Here is a 19,587-nt window from a genome sequence, read left to right as displayed (position 1 = left end):
CAGGTCATGATCTTACACTTTGTGGGTTTGAGCCCTGTGATGGGCTCTGTGCTGACAGCTCAGAGCCTGGAGTCTGCTTCTGATTCTGTGTCTCCCTCTCTCTCTCTCTCTCTCTTTGTCCCTCCCCCACTTGCATTCTGTCTCTCTCTCTCAAAAATAAACATTAAAAAATTTTTTATTAAAAATTTTTATTAAAAAATTAAAATTGAGATAGCAAAGAAAAAACTTAAACACATAGTATAGGCACTGTTTGGCTAGTTTAAGTATAAGGACACTGAGAGGTTTTAAACATCATTGCATTGGTCTGTGTGTTAATTTTTAAAGTGTTTAAAATTATAATAAGAGACTCTGAAATGTTAGACCTATGTTTTAATGATATGCTTAGAAGAATTTGATAAGTTTTATAATTGTGCTTAATATTTGGGTACATTATGGCCATGAGTTCTGATTAAATGTGTGGGCAAATATTTCGAAGAATGCTAATTGATAATTCTTAAAATCAATAAATTTATTATTAATTAAGTATAGTTTGTAGAGAGGAGACCTTTCCATGCCAGAAGCCATTGGCACACTGAAGAATCTATCAACTTGTTCTTGCCAATAGAGAATTAATCCCCAGATAATTCTGGTACTGTTTTTTCTACTGTTGAAAAATCAATCCTTAAAGAAATTATTTTAAAAATCACCCCAAGGAGGTGCCTGACTGACTCAGTCAGTGGAGTGTGCAACTCTTGATCTCTAGGTTATAAGTTTGGGTCTCACCTTGGGTGTAGAGATTACTTAAAAATAAAACTTTAAAAAATAAAATAAAATCACCCCAAGGATTCTGAAGTGCTGCTTCATGTAAGACCTTTGTCCAGTAAGTTCTTTATAGAACTCTTTACACTCTTGCAAGACAAGAAATTAGGTGCTTGAATTTATTTTTGTGGCGTTGGCAAGGAAGAAGTGTAAGGGTTCTGGAAGCTCCCTCTTCTGGCAGTAGGGGGAAGGACTGGAGGAGGAGGAGCCCTTTAGAGGCCAGGGTGGAAGGTGCAGGCAGGCAATTTGTAAGGTAGGAAACACCTCTCACTGGGGTGCAGGATACAGGAAGAGGGAGCCCCACATTCAAAGAGTCCGACACACATGTCCCACGACCACTCGTAGGTATAGTAGAGACACTGTTATTTGTTCCCCTTGTCCATTTACCCATTGTTTGTTGTTGTTGTTGTCTTATTTTTGAGAAAGAGAGCAGGAAAGGGGCAGAGAGAGAAGGACACAGAGAATCCCAAGCTGGATCCACACTGCTAGCGCAGACCCTCCATGGGGCTCAGACTCAAACTGTGATGTCATGATCTGAGCTGAAACCAAGAGTCAGACGCCCAACAAACTGAGCCACCCAGGTGCCCAGTGTTTATATAACAGTTGTTTTGTGCCAGATCACCCCGAGCTTCTTTGGCTCTAGTACGGAGGGAAGCAACAAAAAAAATTTGAGATTCCTAACCCATATGGGCCTAAGAACCTACCACATTTAGACAGCCTCCTAATGAGAATATCTACAGACAGAATAAGATAGCTTTCTAAAGCTAAATGTCACCCTCTCTCTTCTAAGTTCTGTTTTTCCTGTTACTGTGTCATAAGAGGAAACTAAATTGCACTGGGAACTGATGGGCACGCTGTGGACACTTTTTAATTTTCACAGCCCACCATACTCTTCTACATGATTTCCAAGTGGGTTATTTGTTTTTGTTCTGAGTATGGCACTTAGGTTAAGCCAATAAATGTATACTTAGTGAGTGTACTTTCTTCTTCCTTTTCCCTCCTAAAACGTAAGAGGAGGGAAGTACATGCCTATGGAGATGTGTTATTCATGAACTTTCAGAGCCAAGCAGAAAGGAGGTTATAAGAAGCAGCCAGCAGCCCCCGAAATGGAGGGCTGGCACCTCCTCTGTGCAGGTGGGAGCCAGGCCTCTGTGTGTTCCTGCAGTGCAGCCTGACAGCTGCCTAGTCCGTCATTACAGACTAAGACTGAGGTAGTCCCAAGTTAAAGTACAAAAGGAAAAATATAAAAAGAAAGTGGCTGTTTTTAAGTAAAAATCTCCAGAGAGGCTACTGTGTGACCATGACTGGCATCTGACCACTATCTGATTGTTTTTTATTAGGAACTTACAGTTTCAGTTTCCTAAGAGCTATATGAAAAGATACTACACTAAACGCACCCCCCCAAAACAAGATTTCATCGACCAAACCCAACTTCTTAGAAAGTAGCCTCTCCCTGTTTGGGCATCTGTCCAGGTCACACTAATCAATTCCCATGTCTGAGAGCTTTGGGGGCCCATTTATCCTCATAAAAAAACACAGATGCAATGCCTCTTTATGTTTCAAGCTCTGTGCTTGGCCTGGGGCACAGAGGTGCAGAGCCTGCCTCATCTTTCTGCCCTGCTGACCTTACAGCCCTGTCATTTAGCCACCCTAAAGATACTGGATGGGGCGCCTGGCTGGCTCAGTTGGTAGAGCATGCAACTCTTGTTCTAGGGGTTGTAAATTGAAGCCCCACATTGGATGTAGAGATTACCTTTAAAAATCTTAAAAAAAATTTTTTTTTGTTTATTTTTTTATTTTGAGAGAGAGAGTACACGCAAGTGGGAGAGGGGCAGAGAGAGAGAGACAGAATCCCAAGCAGTCTCCATGCCATGAGTGCAGAGCCCAATGCAGGGCTCGAACTCACAAACTTTAAGATCATGACCTGAGCTGAGATCAAGAGTCAGACGCTTAACCACTATATTATCTAGGCACCCCAAAAATAATATCTTAAAAAAAAAAGACAGGGGCACCTGGGTGGCTCAGTCGGCTAAGCCTCTGGCTTCGGCTCAGGTCAGATCTCACGTTCATGGGTTCGAGCCCCACGTCGGGCTCTGTGCTGACAGCTAGCTCAGAGCCTGGAGCCTACTTCCGGTTCTGTGTCTCCTCTCTCTGCTCCTCCCCGCTCATGCTCTGTCTCTCTCTGTATCAAAAATAAATAAAACATAAAAAAAAATTTTAAAAAAAGACAACAGATAAATGGGGCAGCACTTCACTACATCAGCATTGTGATGCTTGTGCTGTACTGTGACTTTTTAAAATCTGCATTGTAGGGGCACCTGGGTGCTCAGTCAGTTAAGTAAATGACTCTAGATTTTAGCTCGGGTCATGATCTCATGGTTCATGAGTTTGAGCCCCTCGTGGGGCTCTGTGCACTGACAGTGCACAGCCTTCTTGGGATTCTCTGTCTCTCCGTCTCTCTGTCCCTACCCTACTCACTCGCTCTCTCTCAAAATAAACAAACAAACAAACAAAACCTGCTTTGTACCCTGGTAGCAACAAGCACATCTGGTGCTCAGATCTTGCTTTCTAAATGCCATTCTGCATTAAAAGGAACCAAGTCTCCAAGGGGAAAAAGGTTTGATTCTACAGAGAATTGGAGCAGGGAAAATACAAGGTGAGCCTGGGATACCTGGTAGTGCCAGAAAGGAAGGTCCTGTGAAGGGGGGCAGGGAAGGAAAAGGAAAAGAAGAAGAAAAGAAAAGGCACATGAGCATGTCACAAAGACACAGCAGTCTCCCCTGAAAGAGCTCTCAGTGGCCAAAGCTGGAACAATTTGAGCAGCAAATGACAGTATTGGATTATAACCCAGTGAATGAAATAAATATCTATGAGTCTATACTGATTAGACAATTGAATATATCAAACATGGGGAAAGAGGTACAGATCTTCTTTATAGAATCCCAATTACTAAAAGTAGAAAGAATGAAGAAAACAAAATCCTAGTGAGAAGCAGAGTACCTGCTGCAAGCAGAGCCCACTGACAGACACTAAAATCTGGCCAAAATCTTAGAGAGAAATGATTTGTCTACATAACCTCAAACTATCTTCCCCAGGGGCACCTGGGTGGCCCAGGCAGTTAAGTGTCTGATTCTTGATCTCAGCTCAGGTCTTGATCTCAGGGTTGTGAGTTCAAGCCCCACATTGGGGCTTATTCTACTTAATACAAAATGCATGCGCGCGCGCGCGCGCGCGCGCGCGCACACACACACACACACACACACACACACACACACTAAAGTATCTTCCACAGAGTATTTTCCAGTTACCATGACGGTTTTATCTTATGCCCACGTTCTCTTCAGGAGCTGCAGCTTAACTCCCCTCCCCGAGTGTGGGCTGGACTCATTGACTCCCCTCTGAAGAGTAGAGCATAGAAAGGGAAAAATAGTAACTAGACAGTGGGAAACCTGGCAAACACCACTGTACCCAAGTGATCAAGGTCCACCTCCTCAGTGGTAGGAGACACTGATCTCACACAATCCTGCTACAAAGCCACAAGACCACTTCACTTCTGTGGGATTTTCCTAAAATCCTGTAACCTTAGTCTAATCACGAGCAAGCATCAGACATGCCTAAATTGAGGGACATGCTATAAAATGCCTGTGCTTTTCAGAAGTGTCAGATTCATGAAAGGCAAGAACAGACCAAGGAATCAACACAGATTGAGGGAGACAAAGGAGACCCGATGGGTAATTCCATGTGGCATTTTCATTGGATCCTGGGACAGAAAAGGGATATTAGTAGGAAAACCGGGGATGTCCACATAAAGCCTGAAGTTGAGCTAACAGTACTGTATCAGTGTTGGCTTCTTAGTTTTGATGAATTGAGCTGCTCATATCAGGAGAAGCTGGGTGCAGGGTATGTGGGAACTCTGCTCTCTCTGCCACTCATTTGTAGTCTAAAATCATTTCTAAACACTGTGTTTGAAAGTAGCTGGGATTGGTTCCTTTCTCTTGATGCTTCTGACGCATGGAATCCTCCCCCTCATTTCAGGGATGATGCAATGTGTGATTGCTGTCGCAGACAAAGTATTTGACGCCTTCCTGAACATGATGGCAGATAAAGTAAGCCTTGTCAGAGTGTGAGTGTGTGCCTGCCAGAGGCATGTGGAGGGTGCCTGTTGTACCTGTCTTTTCTGAATCTCCAGGCTAAGACCAAGGAGAATGAAGAGGAGCTGGAGCGGCATGCGCAGTTTCTCCTGGTGAACTTCAACCACATTCACAAGAGGATACGGAGGGTGGCAGACAAGTATCTGTCTGGTCTGGTGGATAAGTAAGCTCATTTTCCTTCTAATGCTGTGTGTGTGTGCGTGTGTGTGTGCGCGCGCAGGTAGAGCCGTCCTTACATTATCAGTGCAGAAAAATTGGAGTCAGAATTTAAACTCTCAAACAGCAATGTGGCCTCCCTCAGAATGTCATGGAATTTGCTGCAAGATCTGAAGTGTGGTCCTGAAACCTCTACTTATTCTGAGCTATCGATGTCACTTATAGTGTATCTCCTGACAAGGGATATCATGTCTCTTGTCTCTGTATCCCATCCTCTTCTGCCATGGGACCTCTCTGGGCTCACCCTGGAAACCTTACAGCCATCCTAAGTGACGTCTGCTAGTCCAAAGCCCAGTCAGAGTTTCCTGGTCGAATCAGTGTCTTCCAGGCTCCTCACAGACCTTTGTCCACTCCACGCTCTCTGTGCTGGGAGCCAAAGCAGACTTGTGGGACATGCCCCCACATGGACGAAAACCCTCAAAGGTGGGCTGGACAAGCCAGTCTGTAATGTAAAGGCCAGAGGCAGCAAACAGCCTCCCTGGGCCTGCCCACAGCTCCATGCACACGTCCAGTTCTGGCGCCTGCTGCAGGTGCTGTGTGCCTGGTCGAGGCAGGGCCAGAAGGCAAGTCTAGCACACGTATGACATGTGTCTGAGCTCGACATCCTAAGCAGAGGGCCATGATGAGTCACACCCATGAGGAGTCTGCTTCCCTCACCCTGGTCACCACATCTAGGAGCAGCTTCTTCTCTTTGAGCTACAGTATCATACAGATACTGATATTTTCTATTTTGCCATCATGTGAAAATATTGGGGAGCCCTGGTCAAAAACAAGAAGGCTCACTTTGGGGAGAGAGGGAGCATGGCTCAGCCAGTGCATAACCAAGATGATCAGTGTTAGGTTGAGAGCAGGTCATATGGGGCCACATCTAGGCCCTGAAGAGTGGGAGGTGGGGGGTGTTTCTCACTGAGTGCCCTGCCTGGGAGACCTCCTGACCTCCTCTGACCTCTTGCTGGGCAGCAAGAGGGGGGGCTTTTACCCCACTCTGTCCTGCCCCTCGAGGCAGCACTTTAAGGAACTCAGATTCCTTGAAGATTTGTCTCCTGGATCCTGAGATATAGCTGTCCATGCAGGTTTCCCCACTTGCTCTGGAGCGGGACAGTGCTGAAGACGATGCTGGACATCCTCCAGACCCTGTCACTGTCACTGAGTGCTGTGAGTGTCCCTGCCATACACCAGAGCTTAATGTATGCTACAAGTGGCCACATTGGGGGTGGGGAGGCCAGATCCCATCCTGGCCTTTACCAATGAGCTACAGTAAGTTTGGAAACCCGTCACAGACCGGTGTGGAGAAGGGAGGCAAACACTGCTGCCCAGCATGAGCAGAGGCAGCCCAGGGAAGGTGGTTTGGAAGAGGGAGCTTTGTTGTTTTCAGGACATTCACAAGGACCAGCCTTACTACGACATCCCTGATGCCCCCTATCGGATCACTGTTCCGGACACCTGTGAAGCCCGAGAGGTATGTGGCAGCTGTCTCCTTATTAACAGCCATTTTCATTGCCTTCTCTCCCATCAGAGCCGGCACATTGCACACACTGTGTCATTCAGTCCCCAGAAGTTTGAGGCATGAGTATTGTGGGCCCAGCCCATGGAAGAGAAAGTCTCAGTTGTCGAAGTCACACAATATGAGTGGGGTGCTGACTCACTCCCAGATTGGTCTGTCTGCCAGGCCTGCTCCTGCCCCACAGCCGTGCTGACTCTAAGCCCTTTCTTGGTTCAGCTGCCAAAGAGGTTTTCTGCTGCCTGTCAGATTATAGCTTCTCAAAGCTGCCTGAGCAAGTATGACTGTCAGATGAACTTCACTGCTGTGAGGTATGCAGACTATCTGTCATTGTGGTAGTTGAGGAACATGACTTCGGCTTTGTGTGGCACTGTGGGAAACAGATGGAGTAAGTGGCTCAGGATGAGGAGGCCGTGCTGTGCAAGGTCTGACTCAGAGCCCTCACGGTGGCAGACTGAAGCTTACTCAGACCACAGCTCAGACCTGGGGCCAGGTCGGGTCCCAACCTCTGGGCCTCCAGCTGTGGGCCGGGAGTTCCCCACACAGTGACGAGGCCCCTGCGCTGGCTCTTACTTCCCATGGCCTGCATTCTCCTTCAGTTACTGACTCAGGACATATGTTGCTGGTGACCATGTGAAGCACTGTGAAGCACTGTGAGCTGTCTGGCCTTATGCCAGGACCACAGACCGGGATGCCTGTGCCCTATACCCCAAGCTCAGTGTTAGAACATGGTCACTGTAATCATTCACTAGGGCTGCCATGATTAGGTACCATAGACTGAGTGGCTTAAACAACAGAAGTTTATTTTCTCACAGTTCTGGGGGCTGGAGGTCTGAAATGGTTGTTTCTTCAGACACAACTCTCCTTGTCTTTTAGATGATTATTGTGTTCTTATGTCCTCACATGTCTTCCCTCTATGCTTGTGTCCAAATCTCCTCTTAGGAGGATGTCAGGTTGGATTAGGGTCCACCGATATGATACCATTTTACCTTAATTACCTGTTTAAAGGCACCATCTCCAAATACAGTGATATTCTGGGGTAATGGGGGCTAGGGCTTCAACACATGCATTTTAGGGGGATGCACTTCACCCCCCCAAAAGTAACTAACTACAGCCTGTAGCTGACATCCTCTGACAGCCCAGATACACTGACCTCGGCTTGATCACACCCTCTTCTAGAGCATCGTGAAGGACTTCGCGGCACGCTGTGGAATGATCCTACAGGAGGCAATGAAGTGGGCACCTACAGTCACCAAATCCCACTTACAGGTACTTTCTTAAAATCACCAAAAAGCAATTTTGATAAGTTCCTTCCAGTGTTCCAGAGAACTTTCGTAGACTGTGAACTCAAAATAGAAACAGCACTGGTGTGACTATACAGAGACCAAAAACATGAGTCTAGTGCCTGGGAATAACAGAGGCCTCAGAGGTGGCTCTTTGTTAGGAACACCTTGTGGGGTAAAGGTACTGGTTGTGGGTGAGTGGGGCAGGTACAATGGGATCTATGGGCAGGCAGGCCCAGGGAACCTGACCACTCACACCAGGTAGGTGCCAGGTGTGAGGCAGGCTGGGCGCGAGTGGCATGGTGGGCAGGGAGGCCTGGCAGTCGACCGGCAGCACCTCTGCCAAATGCTGGGGCTGGAGTGAGGCTGCTGTCTCATTAGAGCCCCAGCCAGGCTGTACGTGGAGTTGCACGTGAGCCTTTGCAGATCAAAGTGCTGGCTAGTGAACACCGATGACTGTAAGGTGAGACATTGTTCTTGTCAAGCGGAAGCGGACCTCTCACAATATGTGAGAGGAAAAAGTCACCTCAAAAGGTATCAAAGATAATAAAAATCCCATTAGAAGAAATCCGGCTTAATAAAGAGAAGGTGCATGGAGAGGACCATGTGAAGTTGACCTCAGCAACATTTGTCAAGATAAAGCTAGTTCCAAAGTATTTCTGTGTCTGGAATCCAGGAAGGACCGAGCAGCTAGCTGCAAGAGCCTTGGAGGTTGTTTGGAAATGCATTTTGCAAGAACCCATGGTTGTGCCTTGCGTTGCCTTGAAGTTCCTCCTTCCACAAAGATGTAGGAGCAGTGAGGTTAGAGCAACTGGAGAAATGAAAAAAATGGAGCCTTGCATCAGGTACTCAGCAGCTAAGCTGGACAGAGATGGACCTTGTAACTAAGCCATGCCTGTATTTGACAGTTGTCACTATCTAGTGGATATACTAGTATTCTTTAGACTGTGGTACTTTCTCAAACTGTTCATGTTTGGGAACTGACATATTTTGGTTCACATGGAAGAAAGGGACCTTAGCTCCCAAGGCTGGGATCTAAAGAGGAGAAGCCCCTTTCATTCCTAAAAGGGTTCATTAAGCAAAAAAAAAGTTAAGGCCTTAATCGGGAAAGCTGTTTATTTCCTCAACTGTGGCCTAAGAAGGGAGTGGAAAATGGATAGGCTTAAGGCTTAAAATGGTCTCGATACTTTTACCAGGCCTCCTCTTGGTGTTGCCCCAGGCCCTGTTTCCCTTCTCTTGGACATCTAGTCTGTCTGAACCCTATCCCACCTGCTGTCTAGCCCTCACTGCCCAGCCCTTAGTGTCCCTATCCCACCTGGACATGTCACTGCAGCCTCAGTGCGTCCAGAGCCACCCACCAGGCTGAGCCAGTATCAATAGCAAATCTGCTACTTCTGCTCATTAGCCACTCCCCATCACCATGGGGTCCACAGTTGGGTTTCTGGGGCTCCATAAACCCTCCAAAACCACTGGCACACTTTTTTAAGTCACTGCTCACGTGTACTTTCCTGAAGGGAGTCTGTGGTTCACTCTTAAACTCCTTCACCTGGCACACAAGGCTGTCGGGCCTGGCCCATCTCTGACCCAGGCTGGCCACCTGCTGTCTAGCCCTTGTACTTGCTGCTCCTGCAGTGCTAACTCCTGACCCCTGATGACCCCCAAGTAGAAGGCCTTCTCACATCTCCAGGCTCTGCCAGGTGTCCCCCTCCACCGGTTAGCCAGGCAGTCTCTGGCCCTTGCCCTGCCTTCCTGCTGTCCATCTGGTCGCTCCTTCACAGCAGGGCTGCTGTGGCAGTACAACTGCCTGTGTGTTGACAGCAGGACCAGAACTCTACAGCTGTCTTCCAGGACTGTACAGGACTGCACAGGACTTGGCAGGTGGCAGATTCGCAGCAAGGATGTGCCCAGAAAAGCGGTCTTGCCACATTTACTGTGTACCTCCCACTCTGGGGAAATTGTCGTCCTTCACACATGAGCAAGAGCCAGTTGGGGAAGGGGGGGCCTTAACTTACTGAGAGTCTCACAGCAAGGGGTAGACCCAACATTGGAACCAGTGTTTGCTCTACTACCTTGCACCTTATTTTATAAAGTGTTATTCTTACCTTTAAAATAAAATAGCCCTTTTTTTCCCCTACTTCAGGAATATCTGAACAAACATCAGAACTGGGTATCAGGACTGTCACAGCACACGGGGCTGGCCATGGCCACTGAAAGCATCCTTCACTTTGCTGGCTACAACAAGCAGAACACCACTCTTGGGGTATGTATGTGCTTTCTGGGGAACAGGAGTCTCCTTCGGCTATGGGAGCCACAGTGTGAGGGACAAGACCAAAGCTTATATGTAGCTGTTTCTGATATATGTGGCTGTGCTAGCAGTAGGCAGATTGGAATCCATGTAAGATACTCAGTTTCAGAGAGAGTAGGTCAGTAGAACAGGTATTTCCTTACTGTGTTTCTTTTTTTTTTTTCCCCAGTGTTTACTTTTGAGAGAGAGACTGAGCATGAGTGGGAGAGAGACAGAGACAGAGAGAGACAGAATCCAAAGCAGGCTCCAGGCTCTGAGCTGCCAACACACCCACAAACCCTGAGATCATGACCTGAGCCGAACGGACACTTAACCAACAGAGCCACCCAGGCGCCCATCTTTACTATTTTAATTAATTATTGATATCAGATTTGGATGTCTGTGTATCCACAAGGAAGAAAACTGATCTCTTTGAGACAAGATCAGCATTATCTTATAGTCATGTTGATTGGAAACATTTGCTGGATTTTTCTGTTTCAGCAGGTGCCAGAGCACACATGCACACACATCTTCAACTTCATCTTGTTCCACTGAAGATCACTTTAGAGGGCAGCATGTCCATTAAAGTAGTGCTTTCTTCGTTAAATCAGAGTTTAGGATCAAAGTAGCAGATCGACAGCAGGTGATCTGACTGGGAGTGGTGCATGTTGGTGTCGCCCAGCCGTAGGGCCTAGCACAGTTTCCTTTAGTCCAGCCCAAGCAAGTGTGGCTGTGTGCTTCTTAACTCTGCCTCTTAACTCTCTCTCTCTCTCTCTCGGGGTGGGGAGGTGGAGAGGCTGCTGCCTGGCTTTTATCATGTCTTTGGCATGATAGGGTGAGGATGCAAAGGAGGGAGGATGGCCCTGCCACTTCTCCCCATGGCCACAAATTCTAAGCAGGAAGGGAGGAGGCCATTAGGCAGGCCAGGGGCTCTCAGCCTCCGTGTGGAGCCTGGGGCAGTGCCAGAGGCAGCCAGCGTCTTCTCCCAGCCTATGTCATCCTCGGAGCTCTCACAGAGGTCACTCCATGTTCTCTGAAGATACCAGTGACACCAGCACACCCTGTGCTTACAGGCCAGGCCCAACGGCGTGAGATCAGCTCCCCAAGCTGTGGGAGGTCACTTTTGCTTAAAAGACTTAAGTCTTTTTCTGTAGAAAAAGAGATTTAGGTGTGGTTTTTCCTTTTCTGTTGCTGAGGAGGAAAGGATATATTTATTGTGTGTTCTGTTGGTTGTGATAGAGATCCTGGCCAAGCTGCCCCTGCCGCATGAAAAGCCCAGGAGCTGCTGGCTGCCAGAGTGACCTCTCCCCAGCACACGGCACTCAGGGAAGAGCAGCTTCTAGCCGGTGTTTCAGAAGCATGATCTCAGGCCAGTGGGTCTTGCTGCATAGAGACTGTCAGAAAACCCCTGTAGGGCCGTCCTCCCCACCACACTGCACCAGACATGTGAGCTGGCGCAATTCTACGAGGAAGGGAGGTGGGCTGCAACGCAGGCCATGTGCTGCCTGGGGGCTGCGCAGATATCACTGGATCCCCATTCAGCCTGGTGAGAAGGCCACTGCTTTCTACATTTTGCAGGGGAGTATATTTAGGCTAAGGAGCAGGTTCCCTAGGGCCTCATAGCGTGTTGGTGGCAGAGCCAGGTTCCAGTGTAGACCTGCTTGATGCCATAGGCCACACTGTCTCCAAAAAACATAAAGCAGTGTTACATGACCTTTTACAAAATATGCGAGCCTAATAATTTTATGAGAAAATCATGTATTTTTTGTTCTTATGTTTTCCCAAATTCATATTTTCTTTGCTTGACCCTCCTTCTCTCTCCCTGCCTGCCCCCTCCAAAACAATAATCCCTCAAACTTCAACTGTTGAGAGATTGCTTTTCCCCAGTAGCATCTGAATGTTAAGAAGCAGATAGGGTGTGTTGGTTTATAGTAAAAGGTGCTAAAGGGGTGAAAGGTCATCTTCAGTGCGCGTTCTTAGTCTTCAGTGATGCTGGGCAGGGCACTGAGGAGCATGGTAGCAGTGACTAGCCAGGGTAAGGGAGAGTAGTCATCAGGACCCCAAGGGATGGGAGGTGGGCTGGGGGTTGAAGCTGAAGAAGAGGAAGTGAAGGGGGTTCTACAAATATTTTCCCCATTCTGTGGGCTGCCATTTTACTCAGAGTGTGCCCCTTTTGTCTCTGTTACACCATTGGCAGCTATGGGGTGTCTCTGAGCCCCTGCTGGCTTTTGCTCACTCTGTCACCATGCACTGGACTTCACCCTTCACCATCTTCAAGTCACATTTGCACACCCGCATGCACCCATAGAGGAGACAGCCCAGGAGTACTAACTTCGCAGCCTTTTCATTGCAGATTATGGTGATTTTCACAATGATCTGATGATTATTTCTCTTGCAAAAGACCTGTTCACCACTGGGATGAAAGCAGTGAGAGCAGCAAAGTGAAGTTCTAAGCTGCCTTCCAGAGAAAATTTTTCATCCTAAAAATGGTTTTAAATCCTTTTTCCATGGTTCATATCAGACGGGAAGGTGTTCTAAAGTATTTCATTTTGGGGTGCCTGGGTGGCTAAGTTGGTATAAGCATCTGACTTTGGCTCAGGTCATGGTCTCGTGGTTTATGGGTTGAACCCCCACATAGGGCTCCATGCTGACAGCTCAGAGCCTGGAGCCTGCTTTGGATTCTGTGTCTCCATCTCTCTGCCCCTCCCCCACTCACACTCTCTTTCTGTCTTTCAAAAATGAATAAATGTTTAAAAAAAATTAAGTGTTTTGTTTTATTAGCTTGCCAACATAGATTTTTAATAACCTCTGGATCTGAACTCGACTTCTTAATTGGACTTAGGCTTAACCATAGTGAACACAAGGAAAACATGTGGTCTGAAATAATCCTCAATATTTTTCTGTAGGCAACTCAGCTAACGGAGCGCCCGGCCTGTGTGAAGAAAGATTATTCCAACTTCATGGCATCTCTGAATCTACGCAACCGCTATGCGGGCGAGGTACTTGTCCTGGCATGGGCTGTCGAACTGTCCTTTTGTTCTGCTGCCAGTCAGCTCCCAGTGGAAAATGAGCAAGTTCTGGAACTCACTCATTTTAGGTGGACTTGAAGACAAGGGGCCCTGGGACATACCAGTCCAATCAGCAGCATTTATGACTACCAATCACCACCTCTGCAAAGGGATGACTTCATGTACATATGCTCTGGCCATGCTGAAGCATTCTATTTTTCTGGCTTTTTTTTTTACATTTATTTATTTATTTTGAGAGAGAGAGAGGGTGAGGGGAGGGGCAGAGAGAGAAGGAAAGAGAGAAAAATCCCAAGCAGGCTCCACACTGTCAGCACAGAGTGCAATGTGGGGGCTTGAAGGCACGAACTGTGAGATCATGACCTGAGCCAAATCCAGAGTGTCTGCTTAACAGACTGAGCCACCCAAGTGCCCCTTTCTGGCTTTTCTTTTTTAAGTGGCAGCAAACATTGGTTGAGTGCTATGCACAAACTGGGGCAGTTGGTAAGGTATATGGACTATTATTCCAGTTTCACAGATAATGAAACTGAAGCTCTCAAAATAAAGTAATTTGCCAAAGTTGTACAGGCAGAGTGAGGTCTCGAACCACATCTGACCCCCCTGAGGGCTTTTGTCTACCCTGTCACACTTAAAAATTTTTTTTCTTAACATTTAGTTATTATTGAGAGATAGAGACAGAACATGAACTGAGGAGGGACAGAGAGAGGGGGAGACACAGAATCCGAAACTGGCTCCAGGTTCTGAGCTGTCAGCACAGAGCTCAACATAGGGCTCGAACTCACAGATCATGAGATCATGACCTGAGCCAGTCGGACGCTTAACCGACTGAGCCACCCAGGCGCCCCAACCACGCCACATTTACCCCAGCCTAGCAAGTTGCTTCACCACTTGGGGCCTCAGTTTCTGAATCTATAAAAACACAGAAGCTAGTCTACACCTTTTCAGAGGTCCATGCAAGTCCATTGGTGCCTAGTCTGAGTGGGGTCTCCCCTCCCCGTTCTGCGACTCCTGCATTCCAGCTGTTGTTCTTCCTTCTCCTGTGGGCCCCTGGCAGGTGGGCCCCTCTCTCTGGTAGGCTGCTGCTGACTATACATTCCCCACTGCTGGGAATTGCTCTGAGGGCCTGTTCCACCTGTTTTAAATACCTAGGTCGTAGTAGGAAGTCTGTCTTTGGGGTAGGTTTGGTTTTTGGAAGGAGTCAGATTATTTCTATGTAGATAAGTCTTGTAAATAAGAGAATGGCATACTTTGGGGGGGGGGATGATATACAACTTTAAAAATAGTAAGGATGCTCATGGTTGAGTCACTAATTGTATTACTCAGCCCACGTTCATGCAGCCCTATCATGGTTCAGACCTCGAGTTCAGTGCTGCAATGTGAAATTGACAAGACCAGGTCTCTGTCCTCAGGGAATGCCCGCACACAGTGCTAAAAGAGAAGTTCCCCAGAAAGGTGTGAGCAGTGGTAGCATCGTTGAAACAAGTTTATCATTCTCTGTTCCCACAAGCTCCAGTATGAGACAGTGAGACTCCAGTCGTACCTTGCCGTGTGCCCTGGATTATGTATGATTCTCCTGATGAATGTGTTTCTTGCAGGTATATGGGATGATTCGGTTCTCAGATGCCACAGGCCAGATATCTGACCTGAACAAAATGATGGTCCAAGAGCTGAATACAGCATTAGACCTCAGTAATCCCCAGCACTACACACAGGCCATGTTCAAGCTGACAGCAATGCTCATTAGCAGCAAAGGTAACGGACAGAGGCACAGGGAACTCTGGGCTGTTTTGGAAATGAGTATTTACCTTCATCTTCCTTAGTGAGCTGGAACTCCCCCAGTAGAGATCTCTGTGGTACCTCCAGGGGTGGAAGTAAACAAGAGGCCATCATTGGCCCACCTGGTCTGTCTTGTTGATGTGAAGAGGCAAGCATAGGGTTCAGCCTTTGTTCAAAGCTTCTTCTGAACAGCATGTGTTTGGTTTCAGATTGTGATCCACAGCTCCTCCATCATCTGTGTTGGGGTCCCCTCCGGATGTTCAACGAGCATGGCATGGAGACTGCCCTGGCCTGTTGGGAGTGGCTACTGGCTGGCAAGAATGGAGTGGAAGTGCCGGTAGGACACTGGCTGTGTTCATCAGAGATGGAGAGAGCTTGGCCTTGGCTGCTTGGCTGACAAGCTTGCAGACCCCGGGCAAGCCCCTCACCCTTTGGGGCTTCAGTCTTCCTTGTATGTTAGATTGTGATATTAATGCCTGACCACTGGGCTATCACGGGGACCACAGAGACTATATATTTATGTTGCAAGTATCCTAGTAGTGCCTAGGAGTTGTTGTTTTTCAAAATCTCAGTAGAGGGAGCTATTTCTCTGAGAGTAGAATACAGGATGTGATAGGGAGTGTTTTTTATTTGTCCACAAAGACATTTCTCTTGGCCTGCTACCTTTGGTAGGAGCAGCCTTTCTGGTTCCATATTTCTGAAGTTGCTACTGGAGGAAACCCCCAGGCAAGGTCATATACACCGTTTCAGATGATTGGATGAATATCTAAGAACTGTTGTATTTTTCACAGATCTCGTTAATTTTCCTAACAACGGAATTTGGCAGCTTTTTTCTGGTGTTTTTTTTTCAAATGTTTATTTTTGAGAGACAGAGCATGAGCAGGGGAGGGACAGAGAGAGTGGGAGACAACAGAACCCAAAGTAGGCTCCAGGCTCCAAGCTGTCAGCACAGAGCCCAAGATGGGGCTCAAACCCATAATCCATGAGATCATGACCTGAGCCAAAGTCTGATGCTTAACCCACTGAGCCACCCAGACACCCCTCTGTGTTTCTTAAGATGAGTTGTGATAAGTGGTCAAAAGGGGTATTTTCTTTTTCTTGTTCCTTATTTTTCCTTTGGGCTACTTTTAGTATGTTTCCCTTTATCTTCCATTTTTAATAGTTTGGTATGTGATTTTCTGTGTATTTATCCCTTTGGGATTTATTGAACTTCTTAGAGATGTAGCTTTTTTCCCATCAAATTTGAAAATTTTTAGGCCAGTATTTCTTTAAATATTTCCCCATTCTCTTGTCTCATTTTAGGATTTCAGTTACACACACATATGTTGGTAACTTCATATTGTCCCATGATCATTAATGTTCTCTTCAGTGCTTTTCACTTTTTTCTCCCTCTCGTTGCATTTTGGTTCATTTTAACTGGTCTGTCTGCCAGTTTAGTGCTGTTTTATAATGCTTTATTTTTTTGTTATTAAGCCATCTTATATATTTTTTTTATTTCAGATATTGTAATTCTCAGGTCTAGAATTTTTGTTTCTTTTTTTTAATATTTATTTATTTTTGAGAGGGAGAACACAAATGGGGGAACAGAGGATCTAAAGCAGACTCTGCACTTCAGCAACAAGCAGCCCAATGTAGGGTCGAACTCACAAGCCATGAGGTCATGATCCGAATCAAAGTCAAGCACTTAATCGATTAAGCCACCCAAGCGCCGCATAGAATTTTTGTTTCTTTTTTATAGTTGTATTTCTCTACTGAGATTCTCTGTGTCTTTACTAGTCTTTTCATCTTTACCAATAAATATTTAGTCATATTTGTAATATTTATTTTAAAATTCTTATCTGGTTTGTTAGTTCTAGTATCAGGGTTATCTGTGGGTCTGTTTCTGCTGATTTATTTTCTTTAGTGTTTTAAATGTTTTTGTTTTGTTGTAGACTGTGTATATAGAAAAGCAATGGAGACAGGAGCACTGCTGTTTATTTTCCCAGAAGATAGGTCTTTCTTTTGTCAGGTGACTAGAATGAAGGTCAGTGACCCCTAGGAGTTAGTCTTGGCCAGAAGGATGGATTCTTCCTGCTTTTCACCCACCTTCATCTTCCTTCCCCCCCCCCATTAAAATTAGAAGAGGAGGGGTGCCTGGGTGGCTCAGTCGGTTGAGCCTCCGACTTCGGCTCAGGTCAGATCTCATGTTCATGGGTTCGAGCCCTGTGTCAGGCTCTGTGCTGACGGCTAGCTCAGAGCCTGGAGCCTGCTTCTGGTTCTGTGTCTCCTTCTCTCTCTGCCCCTCCCCCTCTCATGCTCTGTCTCTCTCTGTATCAAAATAAATAAAACATTAAAAAAATTAAAAAAAACAAAACAAAACAAAATAAAATTAGAAGAGGGGTCATGGAAGGATTTTTATGCCAAGCAAATTGCTGTTTTCCTTTGGGGTCTTTTAGACTCTGATCTGTTGACCCTGCCCCTGCCATCACCAGGAACTCTGCTGGCTTCAGGTCTCTTGACCTTTGGCAGGCCTTGTCTACCCACTTGTGTCCAGACCCACACTGGCCCACAAGCTGCTGGAGCTTGCTGCTCCCTGTGAAGTCTCTGTAAATCAGTTCTTCGTGGCTTTCTCATCTGCCATGCCTCAGCAGTCCAACAGATAGGCATGGTTTTTACATCATCCAGACCATTCTTACTGTTCACTTGGGACTGAAGTCCATCTGTCTCCTCTCACTCCCTGTCTCTACCTCTGCAAGGACCTGTTGTCCAGGCCCAGCAACATCTTGGAAAGACTTTTAACTTTTGTTTCTGTGTTGTTGGCTTCTGGTTTTTAATTTTTTCTGTTATGAAAGCAATGTATGTTTGTTACAGAGAAGTTGGAAGTTATGAGCGTAATGAAAAAAATAAAAATCATTCATAACTCCAACTTTAGAGACAATCACTGATGGAATCCGGGTGTCTTCTACATTCATGGGAGAGAGAGAACTATGAGCTTGGCAGGCTCATCTCAACGTGAAGACCCTCTTTGTGAGAGTCTGGGGTCCTTATCTCACTAAGATTGGAAAGAATGCTGATCTCTTGGTATGGTGCTCAAATCATGATTCAAAATAAATGAACTAACCCCTTACCTCCACCCTTCTGCCTCCAAATAAATGCCAACATAGTCCTTCCCTCTGCTCAAAGTCCTTACCATTATCCCTGACCCATTTTTGCACTACCACAAATGATCCTCAGCAAATCCTGTCAGATTTACCTTTTTACTTTTAAAGTATATTCAGAAACTGACCATTTCCCAGTATCCCAACTGCTGTCCCCTGGCCCCAGTATCCTTTGTCTGCCCTGGACTAGGGTGCCTCTGGCCTCCCTGCTTCTACCCACGCCCCTCTTGCTTTCTCCACATGTACTCAAAGCAAGTCAGTAAAATATGGGTCATATTAGTTCCCCGCTATGCCCCAGACCTGCCAGTGCTTCCCATGCCCACTCAGAGTAGAAGGCACACTTATTTCTATAATCTGCAAGGCTCCTCTGCCACCTTGACTCTGTCCCCCTCTCCTCCCGTTGCTTGCCCTGCTGTAGGCACACTGGGGTCCCTGCTGCCCCTGCCCTCCAGGCGTGCTTCTGCTTTAGGCTGGGAGCACTGTTCCCTCTCCTGCAGTGTTCTTTTCAGGCAGCTGCACGCTTCACTCCTGCATCTCCTCCAAGGCTTGTCTTAGTTGTCCCGTGCCTTCCCTGTTCTAGAACACACATACGTCTATTTATTCATTCTTCCAAGCCTTCTCATGGCTCTCTTTTCCCCCTTAGCTTTGATCAATGTCTAATATATCTATCTAACTTCTCTTGCCATCTGTGGCCTCCTGTAAACTGGGTGGATGTTTGTCTTACTCACTACTTCATTCCCAGAGCCTGGAGGGGAAACAACCAGGCCCAGAGGCAGCAACCAGGATGTGCTTGTTCAACAAATGAGTGGGCGTGCAGCCTTGGCTATGGCTCATCAGGCCTGGCAGCCTTGTGGTTTTTTCCTCTAACATAAGACTTACATTTGGCTGCAGGAAACAGAAACTGGGCACAGTGCCTTGACCACCAGGGGTTATCCTCCTGATGTCACGGGCAGTTCATTGGTAGCCTGGCTCATGTCTGTGACTCTGCCACCGTTAGCATGTGGACTTTGTCCTCACCTCACCTCCAGATGGCTCTGTGCCTCCAAGCAGGAGGGTAGAGGACACTGGCTTCCCTGACCTTGACTCAGTTGATGCCAGCCTGCTGATTAGTGCTAATAAGAACCATTGGCCACCCTAACCTGCAGAAGCCTGGGTGAGGGTACCTGTGACTAGCCACTTGTCCTCCCTAAATAAAACCATAATAAAGAAGGATAGGATAGATACTGGGCAGGGATCCAGGGCATTTACCCTGGGCACCAAGCCTCAGCTACCACCTCTCTGAGGCAGGTCTGATGCCCTGAAAGTTGCTGCCTGGTGTTGTCAGGCCAAAAGGGGAGACTGCTCCCCTTGCAGACTCAGTTTGGCTCCCACAGTTATTCCCTGGACCTGATTAGTGGCATGAAGGTGATGTGCAG

General features: G+C 46.9%; 1 protein-coding gene across 3 annotated transcripts in view; it reads left to right on the top strand.

Moving 5' to 3' along the window:
- The window catches only part of PI4KA (phosphatidylinositol 4-kinase alpha), a 104,481-nt gene that overhangs the window by 72,556 nt on the left and 12,338 nt on the right, over window positions 1-19,587 (top strand). For all 3 annotated transcript variants that reach the window (XR_003902916.1, XM_029922963.1, XM_029922962.1), the window contains 9 exons: window positions 4,834-4,904; window positions 4,988-5,112; window positions 6,239-6,320; window positions 6,541-6,624; window positions 7,846-7,935; window positions 10,090-10,209; window positions 13,140-13,232; window positions 14,855-15,011; window positions 15,245-15,372. Coding sequence is in view for 2 of the 3 variants with exons in the window: in XM_029922963.1 (XP_029778823.1) it covers window positions 4,834-4,904; window positions 4,988-5,112; window positions 6,239-6,320; window positions 6,541-6,624; window positions 7,846-7,935; window positions 10,090-10,209; window positions 13,140-13,232; window positions 14,855-15,011; window positions 15,245-15,372 (950 nt within the window). In the remaining variant the exon portion in view is untranslated. The remainder of the gene's footprint in view (window positions 1-4,833; window positions 4,905-4,987; window positions 5,113-6,238; window positions 6,321-6,540; window positions 6,625-7,845; window positions 7,936-10,089; window positions 10,210-13,139; window positions 13,233-14,854; window positions 15,012-15,244; window positions 15,373-19,587) is intronic.

The sequence above is a fragment of the Suricata suricatta genome, chromosome 14 (genome assembly GCF_006229205.1).
Source record: "Suricata suricatta isolate VVHF042 chromosome 14, meerkat_22Aug2017_6uvM2_HiC, whole genome shotgun sequence".
Taxonomy (NCBI): domain Eukaryota; kingdom Metazoa; phylum Chordata; class Mammalia; order Carnivora; family Herpestidae; genus Suricata; species Suricata suricatta.
The sequence above is the reverse complement of the archived record's forward strand: the minus strand, read 5'-3'. Positions and strand labels throughout refer to the sequence as shown.